The sequence below is a fragment of the Gobio gobio genome (genome assembly GCF_949357685.1).
Source record: "Gobio gobio genome assembly, chromosome: 1".
Lineage (NCBI taxonomy): Eukaryota > Metazoa > Chordata > Actinopteri > Cypriniformes > Gobionidae > Gobio > Gobio gobio.
This window is the reverse complement of record NC_137097.1, coordinates 55,637,151-55,657,309: the sequence shown is the minus strand read 5'-3', so window position 1 is coordinate 55,657,309 and position 20,159 is coordinate 55,637,151. Positions and strand designations below refer to the sequence as shown.

The following is a 20,159-nucleotide window of genomic DNA, read 5'->3' as shown; positions in this document are numbered from 1 at the left end:
AAGAGTTACTTTCATTTCCAGTGAAGGATCCATGGAGAGAACACCGCAATGGAAAAGCTGAAAAACCTCTGTGTTTGTAGTCAACATTTCAAACTGGATGACCACGAACACAGTGTTTTAGGCCAAACGGAGGGGACAAAAACTTAAAGAAACTGCCATTCTGTCAGTTCCGCCTAAACCCTCGAAGCAAAACGCTGTCGTGTACCGGTAAGAAAGCGGTTTTACCATAATGCTGTTTAAAAAGTAGACGAAGTATGATACAATTTTCAGTGATATACAATAACCTTACAATAACTGTTCTGTTAATAACCCTCTGTCAATCTGACTGCCCGTGAGCAGGGACACAAAAATGCAAAAAAATAATATGTTGTTTTCACGAAAGACCTGGAGCTGTCAAAAGTCAAAACGTGTCTTCCGGCAGACTTTTGCTGAAAAATAATATGAACTTCTTTGTCCATGTAGAACGAGTGAAAATTATTAATTTACATATAATACTGACATTGTAACAATACAAAGCGCATTGAGAATCAGCTAAGTTACACTTTAACCTGTTGTCTACATGATGAGGAAAAAATGGAATGAGCTAAAAAATTAAATTCAACACTGTCTAAATGACTGCATGTGAAGAGCTGCCTTTCACCAAATTTACCACTCAGATATTACTAATGAAGAAAAATGGACTGGATATGTGCAAGACAATGTTTATAGGCCATAGTATACTCAATAGCAAAGGGATGCAGACATAATTATGGTCCGTGAAACTGGCTCAGATTTTGTGTAAATAACAATTCTTTGTGACTTTAAATGGTTGTCAAATTGGAAAATACATTCAGTTTCCACTTTGTGAACCATAACATTCAAAAGATGGATGAAAATGCTGATGCTGCAAAAGGAGGACAGATGTAAACACGACAGGATATTTAAAAAAAAATGTATGATAAAAAATTTAAATGTATGTGGTTTAATCATAAGTGGGACTAAAAAGTGGAGAAAAAAAATTATTCTATAGCCATATAAATATACTCTCATCTGTTTATCATGCCAGAAAGTCAGCAATACAGGTAACAAGGTCTGCTTTTGTGGTGAAAGACAGCATTGGAACAATTGGCTTGTCTGTAGCCAATTATTCCAGTGGAGCTGTGTGTCTCTGTCTGTAGCATTTTTTTAAGAGGTGACGATCACCGGGGCTGAGAGGATAAACTGGGAAACTCTTTCTCTCTATCTAAGGCCCTGTTTACACCTGGTATTAAGAAGTATTTTCATCAGTTCGATCCCAAGTGGGCGACAAGTGGCTCTACTCTTCAGCACAATGGTAACCCCAAAAACTCAAACATACCAGAAAACCTCCATATTTAAATTAAACTTAAAGCACTAAAACACACTAACAACACAAAGCATGCTGTGAACTACAAATCTGCTGTAACTCCTTCCGTGAATGTGTGTAGGGGAGAGCAGACTGCAAAACGGTGTAAATGGGGTCTGAAACCCTTTGAACTTGTCTACTTTCGACCACTTCCAGAGGTAGCCGAAAACCTATTCGCCCATTTCGCTTTTGTAGTGTAGTTGCTCAAGTGGTCAAATGCGTAGACCGCCTACTCTCCGCCTACTGACCTAATGCGTAAACTAGACAGAGGGGATTTCAACTTTGGCTGGAGACCCAAGTTTGATTTCAAATGAAAAATGTACTAAGCATAATATTCTCTCACCATTTCGTCCATTATATCTGAAAAAGCCCATACAATTACCAGCCCATAGACTCTCCCCTTGAAGAAATCAGGATAGAAGTGGTGGAAAGTGGACAAAAGAGGAATGTGTCTCCCTCATCTACAGTCCTTGTGATCCAAAACGCAGCTTAATACCAGGCGTAAACTGGGTCTTATAATAGCTTATGTGCAACAGAGTCTGCCGACAGCAATGCTGATATATCACTAATTTAAATTATTTATTATGAAAGTGAACTGATCCAACATTAGAGTGAGGGTGTGAGATATAAAATGAGATATTTTAGGTTTTCCAAGGAACCAGTGGGCGTTAAACACCCCTGATTGAATGTGCTGAAGACACTTCTGCTTTATAAAACCCTTACTGATCAGAGCCAACATCCCTTGTCATGTCCGACAAACTCTTTTTAATACAAAACACAACATTTGGAATAAGACAAAAGAGCAAAAACAAGTCACATGTCCATGAACCCACCTGAAGTGCAGTAAAAACCAACGGTCTGGTTTTTATTTCTCAACTGCAATCAGAGTTGGGTTTCAATACGATACAGAGCTCTTTAAACGTGAATGGGAGTTTAATGAGACTACCGGTACAGAAATCCCACGGGGAACGTCTAATTAGCCCACTTCTATAATTGAAGCCTAAAATGAGCCCCTTCGAAAAACATCTTTGAGTCCGCCTTGCTTGGCTGTCTTTGACATTGACTATATTTATACTTATAATCCCCTTTAGTGGCTCTTCTGAGACTAGCTAGCAGATTTACACAAGATAAAACTAATGACAATGTCACAAGGCCAAGGCTTCATCAAATAGATATCACGCCTAGTTTACTGGCACACTGATGTCCAGAGCACACGCGGTTTTGGCAGAGCTTCTAGACCGGTGGAGAACAAACGTGAAAACAGAATTAAGCATGAACCTCATAGCCGTGGCTCTGGAGGAGGATGAAAGGGCGCGTTTCATCTGCATGAATGAGATGAATGGTGAGGCTTCTTAAAGAAGTGGTGGGACAGAGCCAGATCACTAATGCGGATGGAGGAAATGTGCTAACGACATCCCAGCAATGTTCTCCATTTTAGATCACTGTGAATCCCTTTGTGGAGCGTCTGCCAGCCATGTCATATCGCCTGCCCCTGCTGGGTGTACTGTGTAAATATGATGGTATTCTAGGCAAGGGAGCCGACCCAAGACTTGTTAGGGTGCTCCTCTGAGAGCTGAAGGTACGTCTGACTGAGAGACGGGCACTGAGAGGGCTGTCAGATGCACAGCACTGGGACTTTCACGCTTACAGCACAAGAGTTCACAGGGCACTTCTAAATCAGTTGAAGAACACGGCATCTAATCTCAAGGCGGAGCGTTCAACATCTCATAAAAGGCTGAAGCCCAATCTGAATACTCAAACATGTCATCACATGTGTAAATGGCAGAGAATAGTGACAAATAAGACACCCTAATTCACGTGTGGACTATATTCATATTACAAAATTCAGTTTTTACTTGTCAAGAAGTTCGTTTTCCATCAACCGTCTGAATGATGGCCAAAATTATACTGATGAGTTTTATGAAGTTTATTGTACATCACACTAAAGATGAAGCGTCGGTTTTCACTCCAGAAAACCACAGCAAGAGCTGAATACACCGAATACACAAAATACACAAGTGCGCATTAAAGTCTTATCCATAAACTCTCTTTCTCCCTTGCATTATCATCAACACACACAGCGAATTACACAAAAACACTCCTTACAACAAACAGTAAGCAAATATACAGTAAACAGACCTTTTCAGGAGGTGCTTAATAAACTGATAAACTTCATATCCGTAAAACAACTAGTGTGAGCTTTTCCTTTCATTACTGACCCAGTATCACTACAGAGACTATAAGCTGGATCACGAACAGTTGGTACTGATCTGTCCTTGAGTAACAACTTTTTAGCGAAACCTGTGTTTTGTATTGTCTGGTGTAAAATGATTTGCACAGACATGAACAAATTTAAGGCATATGGGGGGCGAATTCCCTTCAAAATTAAACCGAATCCATTGTGTCTTCAGCGGCTCAGATGTCGGAGTACATGAAGACTTTTATCAACAACAAAATACCTTCATCGCTTACGAGACATTCTTGTCGACACAGCTGTGGGGTCTAAGCTAATACGGCAGATTCCGTCAGTAGTGGGTGGTCTTATTCAAATGGAAAGCTATCTATATAGAAATCAGCTGAAAATTGAAACAGCTCACTTGATGACACAGTTTCAGACTCAGGCAGCCCATAACTGGCTGCGTGTATTCTTTTCAGTTTTTCTGAGATGGCAGACACGCCAGAAACTAAATGTAGAGAAAAAAAAAAGCTAAAAAAAGTTGTCCCCTTTAAGAGTCTATGATTGGATCATTATTGCAGTGATTATTATGTTTCTAGGATGTTATATGCTTGGCAATAGTTCTTCTAACCCTAATTGAGCATGTTTACATGCATAACTCACAAATATCGGCTTATTGAAATAACCAGTTTTCCCCATTTACATGCAAACCAGTAAACTGACAACGCAAGTAAACCGCGTTTACATGACTTTATTAAAAAATCAGATTATTTCCTTGTCGTCAAAAATAATAATATAGCGGGAAACTTATGGCTCTTACTCTCTCATGCAGCGTTTTGACTGAACCACTTCTATTGCACGAGAGATGAGAACACATTTAAGAAAAATTCTGGGTCTTAAAAGAGTCTGCGTTTGTGATATATTTCCTTCTTTCTTTCACGCAAAACACTTGCTCTGTCTAGATGTGTTTAAATCTGCTCTAAGTATGCATTTCTGTCCCCTATCACACATGCGCACTTCAATAAGCCGACAGAAAGCAGGTTAATGCGTTTACATGCGCGGCGAAATCGGGGTAAGAGGCAAAAAACTACCTGTTCCGACCGGTTTATGCTTAAGCCGTTTATGACTTTACTCCGATAAAAGAAAACGGGTTACCGCGTTTACACGACCATGTTCGTTGTCGGCTTATTAAGCATAATCGGCTTAAGAATGTGCATGTAAACGCACTGGGGTGTGTCGATTTTCATTACTTAAACAACCATGTAAGAAGACACATCATGGCCATATTCCAGGATGACAATGTCAAAATGTATTTGTTTACTTCTTTTTTTTTTGTTATATTGTATTTGTCCTATTGGTTGTAATTTTGCTTCTTTTTTCTTACTTTTAATAACAGAAATGAGATAAAATAACTATGTTGTGATATATATCATTATTGTGAAACAAAATTTCTCATATCATGAAGTAAGAATTTGGTCATATCGCCCACCCCTAGCCAGGCACTGTATATAGTTCTGTATGCTGCAGTAAAAATATTGCTTGCTATGGTTTTGCAGTGAGATTTTTGTTCACATTTTTGTGTGCATTTCTGGAGAAAAACACTGGTTCAGACATAGAATAAAAATGTGGGAGAGAGAAGCAGAAACGTATTTTTTTAAATAATTACACCGATTCAAAGAGCAAAGCCATTTCCCATAACTGAACAGCGCCATTCATTTTCCTTTCTGTTCCTGTGTGTAGTAATTGTAATGATGTGATTGAGCTGGCATTCTACGTTCACTCTCATCCACACTAACAAAAAAGAGCTCTGGTCCCCTGTGTGGACGCGCTTCCTGTAGCTGTCACTATAGACCGGGTAATTTGTTGATTTAAATGGTTGTATAACTCAGGGGCCCGAGACAAAGTGAGTGAAGAAGACGACTCCAGGAGGAAATCTGAAACGAAGAGGGTTATCGTCACTGCAGCTGTCTCACACACTTCCTCTGTGACAGTACGTCTGATTAGATTTGCCAGAGGATGACAACTTTTGCCCACCTCCTTTCTCTGTTCTCTCATATGGGATTGAGAGATAGACAGACACAGATTGAAGAGGAGAGACAACGAGAGGGGAGACGGAAGAGGAAGAAGAAGGGGGCAAGGAAGGGGAAAGAAGACATTTTTGTACTCACATCTGATGCAGGACCCTTATCTGCTCCGGGGCAGGAGAAGGTGACGAATTCATGGCAACGCTTGTGCACCACAAAGCAGCAGACTGAAAGAAGGAAGGAGAGAGAGACAGACAGATGAGATAAACTGTGAGAATCAGAGCACATGGCACTGACAGACATTTATCTGCAGTGACAGGGATCCTGTTTGATTTCACGTTATGCTCCAAGACCCAACCTGAACCCGCTCACAAACATACAGCCATGACAATCGCATCACAATATAACACTGCATATGACTGCATAAGGCCTAACCACAACCATTTAACCGAAAAATGGTACTTGCACACCATGAGTACTTGTTTATTGCGGTTATTATTATTACACAATTCTTAGTGCTTGAATTATTCCCAATTTGTGTGCTCTGCACAGCTGAAACAAAAGATGTGTGTGTGTGTCTGTGTTTTATGGGCATTTAAATTGCTGCGCTGTGTCTGTTGCCATAGATCACAGCAGTTTCTATTTTTGTTGCGCCGCACACAGACTACAGGCATTTCTGTCTGAATTAAAATACTTGCCAATTAACTCACACATGATTTTGCCAATAAAATCCTTTTATTTACCGGTATTATTTAAATCACTTATGCTGTCAGCATTGGAGATGTCAGCAATTCCCTCCCCATAAACTGAAAAAATTCACTGTAAAAGCCAGCGGGTATTGCTTATATTACAGTTTTGGAGATGTCATTCATGTTCATTCTCTCAAGTTGTGAAAAGTACATGTAGCACAAGCACGCATTTCTTATCTTTTCATCTGCTACAACATGATGAACACATATGATAAAAAATAGCCTTTTTGATTACTTAACTAGCTTAACCAGCATTACTGCATGACAAACTTTCTTTTGCTGTTGAACAGCATAGCTGTGCTGGTCTACCAGTTAAACCAGCACCAAACCAGTATAAAGCTAAAAAAAAATGGTCTTTGGTCTTTTATTTATTTCATCTTTGGTCTGCTTATAGCTGCCTACTACATAATATTTCATATACAGTACTGTTTAAAACTATGCCGTAAGCAGCATGATAGTATTCAACAACTTATGACAGCAGCCTATCAGCATCAGAGCTATAGGAGCTGAAGCTACTATGCAAATGATGCGCTGTGCTGGACTGTATGTACAATGCCCCTCTGTTCACATCACTAATGCCCCAGGCACCTCTGCAGCGTAACATATCCAGGTCATCAAAGGGGCATCTTCCTTATTGCTACAGGTTAATGCACCCACTCACTAAATAGCACAGTGTTATTTCTGATCCCGTCACATTTGAGCAGGTTAAAGCGTTTTTCTCACAGGAAATGACACAAGTCTCTCACGTTCACAGTAATCTCTTTAGATATCTGCACTTTAAGACTAGCAGCTCCGGCCAAAACACAACAGCCAAACTTCAGACAGGCTGAACAGCCACTGTCACCCACACAGTCGAAATACTCCAGTGAGAAAAAGAGAGATAAAGAAACATAGATTTGGAAGAGAACTGAAGCATATGATTCAGTAAAGTTTGCTCTTTTCATCATTGTGATCTAAACCAGGCCAAATACCACCTATGAGCTGAACATTCAAACAGCAACCTATTTAAAAACAATGTTCCTTCTAATTCTTTTAAGAACTGAGCAAATGTTCTTTTTTGGATTGTGAACTGGGTGACATAACACTATATCTGGATGAATTTTAATATTCTTGCAGTTAAAATAAATCACGGTGCTACACATCCTTCATCAGTCCTTTGTCTAGCTAGCACTTCTGCAGATCTGTGGAAGGACATTCATTTACATTTAATCATTTAGCAGATGCTTTTATCCAAAGCGACTTACAAATGTGGAGAACAAAAGAACATTTAAGGCAACGATATATACAATGGGGAGAACAAGTATTTGATACACTGCCAATTTTGCAGGTTTTCCTACCTACAAAGCATGTAGAATTTTTATCATAGGTACACTTCAACTGTGAGGGACTGAATCTAAAACAAAAATCAAGAAAATCACATATGATTTTTAAATAATTAATTTGCATTTTATTGCATGACATAAGTATTTGATCACCTACCAACCAGTAAGAATTCTGGCTCTCACAGATCTGTTTGTTTTTCTTTAAGAAGCCCTCATGCTCTCCACTCATTACCTGTATTAACTGCACCTGTTTGAACTCGTTACCTGTATAAAAGACACCAGTCCACACTCTCAATCAAACAGACTCCAACCTCTCCACAATGGCCAAGACCAGAGAGCTGTGTAAGTACATCAGGGATAAAATTGTAGACCTGCATAAGGCTGGGATGGGCTACAGGACAATAGGCAAGCAGCTTGGTGAGAAGGCAACAACTGTTGGTGCAATTATTAGAAAATGGAAGACGTTCAAGATGACAGTCAATCTCCCTCGGTCTGGGGCACCATGCAAGATCTCACCTCGTGGGGCAACAATGATCATTAGAAAGGTGAGGGATCAGCCCAGAACTACACGGCAGGACCTGGTTAATGACCTGAAGAGAGCTGGGACCACAGTCTCAAAGAAAACCATTAGTAACACACCACGCCGTCATGGATTAAAATCCTGCAGCGCACGCAAGGTCCCCCTGCTAAAGCCAGCGCATGTCCAGGCCCGTCTGAAGTTTGCCAATGACCATCTGGATGATCCAGACACATTGATGGGACACAAATAGAGCTTTTTGGTCTAAACTCCACTTGCCGTGTTTGGAGAAAGAAGAAGGATGAGTACAACCCCAAGAACACCATCCCAACCATGAAGCATGGAGGTGGAAACCTCATTCTTAGGGGATGCTTTTCTGCAAAGGGGACAGGACTACTGCACCGTATTGAGGGGAGGATGGATGGGGCCATGTATCGCGAGATCTTGGCCAACAACGTCCTTCCCTCAGTAAGAGCATTGAAGATGGGTCGTGGCTGGGGTTCCAGCATGACAACGACCCGAAACACACAGCCAGGGCAACTAAGGAGTAGCTCTGTAAGAAGCATCTCAAGGTCCTGGAGTGTCCTAGCCAGTCTCCAGACCTGAACCCAATAGAAAATCTTTGGAGGGAGCTGAAAGTCCGTATCGTCCAGCGACAGCCCCGAAACCTGAAGGATCTGGAGAAGGTCTGTATGGAGGAGTGGGCCAAAATCCCTGCTGCAGTGTGTGCAAATCTGGTCAAGAACTACAGGAAACGTATGATCTCTGTAATTGCAAACAAAGGTTTCTGTACCAAATATTAAGTTCTGCTTTTCTGATGTATCAAATACTTATGTCATGCAATAAAATGCAAATTAATTACTTAAAAATCATTTTGCTTTAGATTCCGTCACTCACAGTTGAAGAGTACCTATGATAAAAATGACAGACTTCTACATGCTTTGTAAGTGGGCAAACCAGCAAAATCGGCAGTGTATCATATACTTGTTCTCCCCACTGTAAGTGTAAGTCCCAATGTCTAGCACAGTACACATAGCAAGTTTTTTTTGTTAACAAATAGAAAAAAAATAGAGCTGCTCGGGTTGAGTTTGGTCATTCCACCAGCAAGGAACAGTCAAGGAAAAGTGATTTTGTGCCTCTTTGCGATGGTGCCACAAGGCGCCGCTCACTTACAGAGCAAGCTTCTGGAGGGCACATATGTCTGAAGTAGTGAGTTTAGGTATAGGGATTCAGAGGCAGTGCTTATTCTGTAGGCAAACATCAGTGCCTTCAATTTGAACTGGTTGGCAATAGCCACTCATGATGAGAGGTGTGTGGTGTGCTCTCTTCAGCTCATTAAAGACCACTCTAGCTGCAGTATTCTGGATCAGTTGCAGATTTTTGACAGTACATGCTGGAAGGCCTGCCAAGAGAGCATTACAATAGTCCAGTCTGGATAGAAGAAGAGCTGTGAAGCATGCTCTTCCTAATTTTGAATAATGCACATCTGTAGGACCAAGTATGATTATTGAAACATGATTATTAATGTGCTTTACCAGTGGAAACAACAGGGCAATCTGTACAGCACACACAAGTTGGAAAGATTTGATGACAGAAAAAATCCTGAGTAGTGATGCCCATCTTGTTTATTTTTTATTAGACATGTAAGGGAATTAATTATCGCGTAGACCGCTAGTATCAGTGTAATTTAGATAAAACTCAAAGACAATAATGCTGATCCATCGATAGATCGCAGTGCAGCGAATAACTCTACGGCAGTATCTGTACTTAAAGTAGTCAAAGAAAAGGAAAGAAAAGTAGATGTTGGCTACATTCGAAAACATTTTGCCTCACTGCCCTATCAGGCAATAACTTTTCGGGCAGACTTCTGAGGCAGCGTAACAGTTTAATGATCTGCAGCAAAATAGAGAGAGCTTTGGTGAGAACTAAACAAACATTTAATTACTACAGTAGTAATTTCTTGCTAGAAATGACATCAAAAGTGGAAAACGTTGATCAAAAACATACATTTACACACAACGATACATACGATGCAATCTTTATTTTTCTAGCTCAACTGTCACCAAATGGAACGCATAGGATTGTGGGATATCAAAGGCAGTGAAGGATACATCTATGCTGCCTTCAAAAATCGATCAGATGGCGGTATCTTAGGAGACAGGAAGTGAAGCTAACATATCGGACGTGCCTTGATGCCTTCCTACTGTCACGTGTATGTTCTGTCTGTTTCATAATCATGGACTTTTAGTTTGTTATTTTCAGTCACATGTGTTCCTTTTCAGTTTCCCGCCACCCGATCTGTTGTCATGGTTATTCATTTATTGATCACAGCTGTTCATCATAGTCTCATTATCACCATGTGTATTTAAGTTCCTCCTTTTTAACTCAGTTGGTGTCGGGAATTGTTTGTGTGTAGACACTCTGTTACGTATATATATATATATATATATACGTTATACATGAGAAGGATGCAATACTAATGCAATACTAGACATTGCAGTTAAGGCATGACCATTGGACAGTGAAATGCTCGTTGGGTCAGCAGGATCTGACAAAAACAGGTGGTGAAGAAAAGACACCTGTTAACTGCAAAAGAATTAAGAATTAAGGTGAAGAATTAAGGGTGAAACCATCAGGAACCCTTTAGTCTCCAGCGCCACCATTTTCCAGAGCTGCAACCTACCTGGAGTCTCCAGAAGTGCAAGGTGTCAGGATCTCAGAGACTTCAGTTAGGTAAAGAATCCTAAAAAATGACCCCCACTAAATAAGAATCATAAGCTGAAGTGTTGTAAAATACATGAAGAAGGTTTTTTTATAGGCTTTATGGACAGATAGGTTGAGAATGACTCTTGAAGGACCAGCACCACATCCTCTAGTACCACTGTTTGAAGAATTAATCTTCCAGAATCTGGCAGTACATTTTGGGAGTTCATTTTTAGTCCATCTCTGCAAAACGGACTTCAGGATGGACTAAAATGAACTCCCAAAACGTACTGCCAGATTCTGGAAGATGAATTCTTCAAACAGTGGTACTAGAGGATGTGGTGCTGGTCCTTTGTAGACTTGGAATTTTGCCTCTTTCCCCCGTAGTTTAATTCACGGGACCAGACACCAGTTGCTTTGTCAAGAGATTTCTTTATTTTAAATAATTGTTGTTATTGTCAGTCCATAGGAGAGAAAATAGTTCTGGAGGTATGTTATAACGCAGCTTCACTGCTGTCCTCCAGTTCTCTCTTTCTCTGCCTTCCGAACAAAAGCGTATGCTTTTATGCACCCCCAAAACATCTGGTTTCCATTAACTGAATGTACACATATGCATTGAAACTTACACACATACATTCATGCTGTTTCACCGTGTGCACACATGGAACCCCATAGTCCAAAACTAACTCTCCCATGCTCTCTCACATACATGTAATAAAACATATACAATGATTATAAATGATTATGAACGATAATAAAAACAACTATACAGATACAAAATATTAACTAATTATGAATATTAATGAAAAGTAACATTGACTAGTAAAATTTGGTCTACAGTCTCCCCCATTCTGGAACTACGGCCGTCCGTTCCACACCATCACCCCAGGTGGCCAACCTATTGAAGTGATAGCGAGGAAGAAGAATAGCAGACAAAGAAATAAACAAACAGAAGAGAACGAAGAATAGAAATAGAAAGGAACAAAAACAAAACAAAGAACAAAACAAAGAACCCCAACCCATGTTATGTCCCCGCATACTATGTTTCGGTTATGTCTATGTGTACGCATTTACTATGAACCCCAATCTTCTAAGAAAATAAGACCTAATGAATCTTCACCAGTGCCTGAACTTGTTCGGTACCTGAACTCCTTCAGTTCCTGGCCAAAATAACAAACTAAAATAAAGTTGATGTTAAAGAATTCCTATCCCTTGGGGTTGTGAATCAGTAAGCAGGTGTTGATTGTTTGTGAGGCTGTGTTCTGTATGTAGTGTAGTGTAAAATCTCCTATTTCACTCTGTAGTTCCTATTCTCGGTTCTATCCATATGGTTAGAAATAACCAATCTAACAGGTTTGGTACTTTTCCTTCTAGTAACACATTTTATAAGTTGTATTACTAACAGAAACACAAAAACTCCAACCATAATCAAATCCATTCCATTCCGACCATGATAAATTCCCTGGAATTTGTGATAATTTCCTCTCAGACATCAATTTGGCTACTCCATTTGCTACAATAACATCGTCGTTGCGTCTCAAGAATAGCTTGCAACCATCTCTAATCAATGTCAATGGGAATGATCCCTGAAATGGAAGCAGAAAAATAATTAAACATCACTCCTTATCCAGTCTTTAAAGGTAATTGATGAACATTGCTCAATTTCAGGCCATAAACCGTCATTATCATTTTGTTCATTCACTAAACAAGGTTTAACTTGTGACCAGTGATACCATTTATTTGTCCCTACACCCTTCCCTTTAAGGCAAACACTTGTATCTGTTGTTAAGAGTATCTCATATGGTCCCTCCCACCGAGGCTCTAAACCTTTCCTAGCAATACGTTTGACCATAACAAAACTGCCTATCTCGGGAATGTGTGGAATGTCAGTAGTGGTGTGTTTTTCATCCCATTGCTGCTGAGCCTCTCGCACTTTCTTGTTATTGTCTTTGGTAGCTTTGTCAAGCATTGTGAGATAGCGTCGTAGCTTCTCGTGGAACAAAGTGGAATCTCCTCCTGTTCCCGCGGGTGGCGGAGCGTCAGGAGGTAGAACCATTGCTCTTCCAGTCATCAGTTCAAAAGGGGTCAGTCCTGTCACTCTGTTTGGAGTCGCTCTTAAGTTCCATAGAATGGCAGGCAATAACTTGTGCCAACCTTGGCCAGTCTGCAGAATAGCCTTGGTAAGTGCCGTTTTTAACGAGCGGTTCATGCGTTCTACGAAACCCGAACTTTCTGGCCTGTAGGGGATATGGAACTTCTGTTTGATCCCCATCAGTTTCATTGCTTCCTTCATCAGTTTTCCAGTGAAGTGAGTTCCATTGTCCGAATCAATTTCATATGGAAGACCCCAGCGAGGAAAAACTTCTTCCACCATTACTCGTGCTGTTGCTTCAGCAGTGCAAGTTTTCGTAGGGAATGCTTCCACCCACCTAGTAAATCTGTCTATGATTACTAGAATGTATTGGTACCCTCCACTGGGTGACAAAGGTCCTGTGAAATCAATTTGAAGATGTGTCCATGGTCCTGTGGGTCTGGGTGCATGTGACATTCGCACCTTTACAGGTTTTCCCACATTTGCTTTCATGCAGATCAAGCATCTCCTGCAGTAATCATCAATGTCTCTCATCATTCGTGGCCACCACCATGTCTCGCTGATTTGAGTTTTCATTGCTTTTGCTCCAGCATGCACTTTTCCATGATACAGCTGCATTAGTTCTCTTCTTGTTCCGACAGGCATCACCACTTGTCCTGTTGGAATTCTCCAGATACCCTGATCATCTTCTTTCGCTCCTGCTTTTATCCATTGCTCTTTCTCTTCATCTGTCTCTGTTTGATATGACAAAAGATGGAGCTCAGGATTGTCTTTCCTGTTTTCTTGAACCAAGGTAACAGAAGTAGGAGAGAGTAAAGCCGCTTCTCTGGCTGCCGCATCAGCTGCAGAATTTCCTTGGCTTTCCTTGGACTTGTCAGATTGATGTGATTTTACTTTGACCACGGCTGCTTCTCTTGGTAAGTGGCATGCTGCAATCAAGCGACGAATTATGGAAGCATGTTGTATTTCGCTCCCACTGCTGGTGATGAGTCCACGTCTTTTCCATAGGGCGAGGTAGTCATGGACCACGCCAAAAGCATAACGACTATCTGTATAGATGTTGACTCGATCTCCTTCCGATAGTTCAAGAGCTTCCGTAAGTGCTATGAGTTCAGCTGCTTGTGCTGAAAACTGTCCAGAAATAGCTCCTTTCTTCACAACAGTTCCATCAGCTTCCACAACGGCCCATCCAGTATGTCGCTTTCCATCAATGTAGTAACTGGATCCATCTACCCATAACTCTTTGTCTGGATTTTCAAGAGGAATTGGATTAACTGGACCAAGGCTTTCTTCTTCTACTTGTTTTTCACACTCATGTGGTATTCCCTCATGCGGTTCCAGCATCATTGTTGCAGGGTTAAGTGAAGTGTCCCTAATGATTTCCACTCTCAAATCCTTGTTCAACAAAGTTGCTTCCCATTTTGCTCTCCTCGCATCAGTGATAGTCTTGATGTTTGTGTTGTTCAACAACGTCACTATACTGTGCGGAGTGTGCAGTATGATAGTTTGTGCTCCTATCAAATTTTCCACAGCATCCACTGCCCATGTGGCACCATCGAGGGCTTGTATACATCGTGGTTGACCTATCATGGTGACAGGAATCTTTGTGGAAAAGTATCCAACTGGTTTGTACCGATCACCTGGTTTTTGACACAGTACTGCTGAGTAGGTCTCATCTCCCACCCTGGTCCACAAATGAAATGGCAACCGACCATCAGGAAGACCCAAAGCTGGGGCTGAAGTCAATTTCTCTTTCATAGAAGTAAATGCTTCCTCAGCTTCTGTTGTCCAGTCTATCTGTTCCACTCCAGGCTTTCCTCCTTTGTACAGGTCAATGAGCGGGCTAGTGATGCTGGTAAAATCAGGTATATACTGACGACAATAGTTGAAAAGTCCCATCACTTTCCGCATTCCTGTGACTGTTAGAGGTTTTGGAAGTTGCCGTAATGCCTCTACACGCTCTGTTGTCATCCTCCTTCCCTCGACAGATATTTCTTGGCCTAGATAGATAACCTTGGATTTGGCCAGCTGTGCTTTGTCGGGGTTGACTTTGAATCCTCCTTTCCTAAGAGCTTGTAGAACAATGTTAAGAGCTGATACATGACTGTTTTCATCTGGGCTTGCAATCAACAAGTCATCAACATATTGAAGGCAAACACTTCCTGAGCTCTCAATTTCAGCTCTTTGTTCAGTTATGAACTGGTCCAGAGCTCTATGAAATACAACTGGAGAAAGATTAAGACCTTGTGGGAGTCTATTCCAAACATACTGTTTTGCGCCCACAGTGAAGGCCAATTTCTCTTGAGATTTCTCGTCAATAGGTACAGACCAGAACGCTGACAGCACATCTAGTACTGTAAAAATTCTTGCATTTCCTGGAATATCATTCAGAATGGTTGCAGGATTAGCCACAATTGGGTGTGGTTTTGGTGTTACACTGTTGAGTCTTGTGTAGTCGATTGTTAATCTCCATGAGTTATCCGATTTCTTGACAGGCCAGACAGGGCTGTTGGTAGTAGAGGAAGTTTGTCTGATGATCCCTTCAGCTTCCAAGTCTGCCACTATCTCTTCCACGGCTTGTCTTGCTTCAGGTCGGATAGGGTATTGTTTATGAGGGGCATGTATCGGTCCTTCAATAACAACAGGATCAATGTTGGCTTTTCCACAGTCCAATTTGTGTTTAGCCCAAACATCTGGATATAAGCTACACAGAAGACCCCATACACCTTCTTTTCCCCAGTCTCTGATGATTGGTTTCGCCACACCAACAGAACTTATATTACATGTGCGATCTTCGTGTGGTATTATTCCAGCTGTTGTAGCAATTTGGCGACTGTCAGTGAAAATGATCATGTTCAACAATGGTAGAATGTCCATGCCAATGAGGCTTCCTTGTGAATTCGGCCCCACCCATAAAGATGTCCATAAGACTTCATCTTCATGTATTTGCAGAGGAACTGGTATACTTTTGCGAAATGTTGTGATTTCTCCTCCAACTCCTTCAACTTCCATAGTTTCATATGTTGTAGGTAAGTTCAGGTCAGTTATCGAAATCGAAGCCCCTGTGTCTAAGAGGCAGTCACATGGGTGGCCCCCTATTAGTGCAGGAATGAAAAGTCGATTGTCACTCTTCTTACTCATACAGGGGGCCGCTGATTCCTATTGCGGACGCATAATTCCCTCAATAAGTTGACGAACTTGCTCTTCAGTCCACATCTTCCCTTGAGGGGTTTCATCCTTGTTTTTCACACTGGCATGTCTAAATGACGGACCTTTCCCTTCTGCTCCTCCTCCTTTAGCCCAACAGTCTCTTCTGAAGTGGCCAGGCTTTCGACAATTGCTGCAAACTGTGAACTTTGAATATTGAACTGATGCCACTCCTCTTTGGTTTGGCTTGTTTCCTTCATCCTTGTTTGATCTCATAGCCATCTCTAGACGACCAGCCCATTGCATAATTTGATCAAATGTTTCTCCTGGATTGACTCCAAGTGATAAGGCTTGTTGGTATTTTGTGCTAAAGCCATCCACAAGTGTGTCAGTAAACTGTACATCATCTCTTTCTGGATCTTTCTTAGCACAGAGGGCCCATCTTTCATAAGCATTCCATTTGCGCAAGGCATATTCATCTGGAGATTCATCGTCTTTTTGCTTAATCAATGTCACCGATGTGAAAGGGATTTTACCACTTCCCAAGATCTCTTGGATTTCTTTTCGGAATCCATCTAATGCTTGCCAAAGACCCAGCGGTCGTCCTTGGCCATCAACCCACAAGTCCATCCATTGGGCTGTTATTATCGACGCTGGTAAGCGTTCCCATCTGTCTCTTGGGATTTTAGCTTTCACAATGGTGTGTATGTCTCTTAGTGTCATTTGATGTGCTTCAATCAAGGAATCTAATTCTCTCCAAAACTCTGTGTTTGGATCTTGTCTCTTCAAAGGAGGCAAAGCTGTGAGAATGGCTTGACGTTCTCCTGGTGTGAATGGTCTCTCTTCTGTAATCATTTCAGATTCTTCCTTTTTAACAGCAAGTGGAGAAAATTCAAGACCAACTTTATCAATTGTGATCATGTCGTCATCTCTTGTCTCATCACCCCAGTCCGACCCATAATTACGAGCTGGTGTACATCGCAACATGTCTCTGTTTGGCTGGGTTGATTTGGATCTGGTAATTATTGGAGCTGCTTGTGCAGAAGCAATATACATTTTGTCAACTGGGACTCTGTTTGAGCTTGAAGCTTGAGGCTGTATCAGAGGTTTAGAGTAACTTGTACATTGTTCAGGCAAAGTCGGATAAATTGGCTTGTAAGGCGGTGGTGTTACAGTTGTTGCTGATTTTACTGGTGTTTGTGAATATTTCCTTTCAGCTTCGGCTATTATATCTGTCCAATCTGGATCAAATGAATCATCACTGGTGATGTTTTCTTTTTCTGTACATGTGATGGACATGATTTTGCTCAACTTGTTATATGCTTCAACTTGTGGCTTCATTGCTTCAACAAGTGGAACTGGACAACCATCAATGCTGCAACAAACTCCACCTTGTTTCATGATCCAATTAGCTGCCATTATTGGAAATACTTTCAACTTGATAGAGTCTTTTTGACTTTCGAACCAGCTTAACTGCTCATCCATGGATGCATTAATATCAAGTCCTTTTTTTAAAAACTTTGTTTGCTTCTTGTTCTTCTTTTCCAGATACCAAGCAGAAATGTTTTTGCTGTTACTTTCTGCCATTTTGCAAATTATTGGTCACTCTGTGTCTTTGCGCTCAAAGCAGCAGGGCTGTGATATGTCTGTGTGTGTGTGGATTTCCAAAGGAGGGGGCTACTTCACTCCTCTCTCTCTTTCCCTTCTCTAAGCTATGTGTGTGCGTGTGTGTGTGGATCTCCGAAAGACTGTATCAGTATGTATATATGTGTGTGCGCGTGTGTGAATGTGTGTGTGTCTATAGGGTGAATTCTGAAGGGAGGGGCTACTCTGCTTCTCTCTCACTCCCTCCTAAACACTAAAGGAACAAAAGAAAAGAGGGGAAAAACTAAAATAAAGTTTCTTTTATATTTTCAGTTGTTTTCTTTCTTTTTTTTTTTTGTTTAACTCAGATAATTTTTCTCTTTAGATTTTTGTTTCTTTATTCAGTTGAACTCAGATCAATTTCTCCTCCTCAAATATTGAACAGCTTCACTGTCAAGATCAGAATGCCCGCAATTTTAGCTACTCCAGCGTGTTTTAAACGTTTTAGGATTCTAATATACAGGATTCGTCTTTTCGTATCCAGATCCGCCACTTTAAACCGCTTTATTCCATGCTAAATTGCCTTATGGCTTATTCTCCTGAAAATTTGACTAAATGGTCTTCTTTCTACCAAAGATCCACTTTTATCCCAGCTTCATTCAAATATTTGCTTGAAGGTTCACTGATCTGAGCAACTTAAGCCAAATCAAATCAAATTAAATTAATTTTTATTTTACTATGTCTGACACATATCCATTGGCAACACAACTGGTATTTTAAATAACACTGTTCTTTTTAGCAGTTTCAGTCAAAATCTCTAATCATCAGGCAGACTTAGTACTTTTAGAAAGTAAAACAAATCTTACCTGATGGACAGAGATAATTGGCTGAAGATGCAATCCTGTTCGTGACGCCAAATGTAGACTTGGAATTTTGCCTCTTTCCCCCGTAGTTTAATTCACGGGACCAGACACCAGTTGCTTTGTCAAGAGATTTCTTTATTTTAAATAATTGTTGTTATTGTCAGTCCATAGGAGAGAAAATAGTTCTGGAGGTATGTTATAACGCAGCTTCACTGCTGTCCTCCAGTTCTCTCTTTCTCTGCCTTCCGAACAAAAGCGTATGCTTTTATGCACCCCCAAAACATCTGGTTTCCATTAACTGAATGTACACATATGCATTGAAACTTACACACATACATTCATGCTGTTTCACCGTGTGCACACATGGAACCCCATAGTCCAAAACTAACTCTCCCATGCTCTCTCACATACATGTAATAAAACATATACAATGATTATAAATGATTATGAACGATAATAAAAACAACTATACAGATACAAAATATTAACTAATTATGAATATTAATGAAAAGTAACATTGACTAGTAAAATTTGGTCTACATCCTTCAAGAGTCATTCTCAACCTATAAAACCTATAAAGCCTATAAAAAAGCAGGCTTCATGTATTTTACAACACTTCAGCTTATGATTCTTATCTAGTGGGGGTCATTTTTTAGGATTCTTTACCTAACAGTCTCTGAGATCCTGACACCTTGCACTTCTGGAGACTCCAGGTAGGTTGCAGCTTTGGAAAATGGTGGCGCTGGAGACTAAAGGGTTCCTGATGGTTTCACCCTTAATTCTTCACCTTAATTCTTAATTCTTTTGCAGTTAACAGGCGTCTTTTCTCCGCCACATGTTTTTGTCAGATCCTGCTGACCCAACGAGCATTTCACTGTCCAATGGTCATGCCTTAACTGCAATGTCTAGTATTGCATTAGTATTGCATCCTTCTCATGGGCATTTAATACTTTTTGACTTTTCAGTCTGAGTTAAATCTCTTTTTTGGCTCAATTTATCTGTAAAAGAAAACATGCCTAATAATTCTGCACACCTGAATATAAGGTGATTTTCATTTCCAGCCTTCATGAACAATTATATATCACTTATACATTATTAAATACTAAATCAATAGTAGTTATTAGGATTACTGTGGTTTGGAATTGGTCAAATGTGCCTGGAAAAAAAATATGATCAGAAAATCAACGTGCCTAATAATTCTGCACTCCCTGTATATATATATATATATATATATATATATATATATATATATATATATATATATATATATATATATATATATATATATATATAACCCCAAATCAGAAAAAGTTGGGACAGTATGGAAAACGCAAAAAAAAAGTGATTTCTAAATTTACTTTGACTTGTATTTCATTGCAGACAATATGAACACAAAATATTTCATGTTTTGTCTGGTCAACTTCATGTCATTTGTAAATATGCATCCTTTCCTGTCATTCAGACCTGCAACACATTTCAAAAAAAAGTTGGGACAGGAGCAATTTAGGGCTAGTAATGAGGTAAAATGGTTAAATAATGATGTGATTTGAAACAGGTGATGTCAACAGGTGATTGTAATTATAATTTGGTACAAAAGCAGCATCCAAGAAAGGTCTAAT

The 20,159-nt window shown here is 40.3% G+C and overlaps 1 protein-coding gene across 2 annotated transcripts in view; it reads right to left on the bottom strand.

Moving 5' to 3' along the window:
* The window catches only part of prkcbb (protein kinase C, beta b), a 174,219-nt gene that overhangs the window by 114,032 nt on the left and 40,028 nt on the right, over positions 1-20,159 (bottom strand). For both annotated transcript variants that reach the window (XM_079832717.1, XM_079832716.1), the window contains exon 3: positions 5,708-5,790. In XM_079832717.1, coding sequence (XP_079688843.1) covers positions 5,708-5,790 — 83 coding nt within the window. The remainder of the gene's footprint in view (positions 1-5,707; positions 5,791-20,159) is intronic.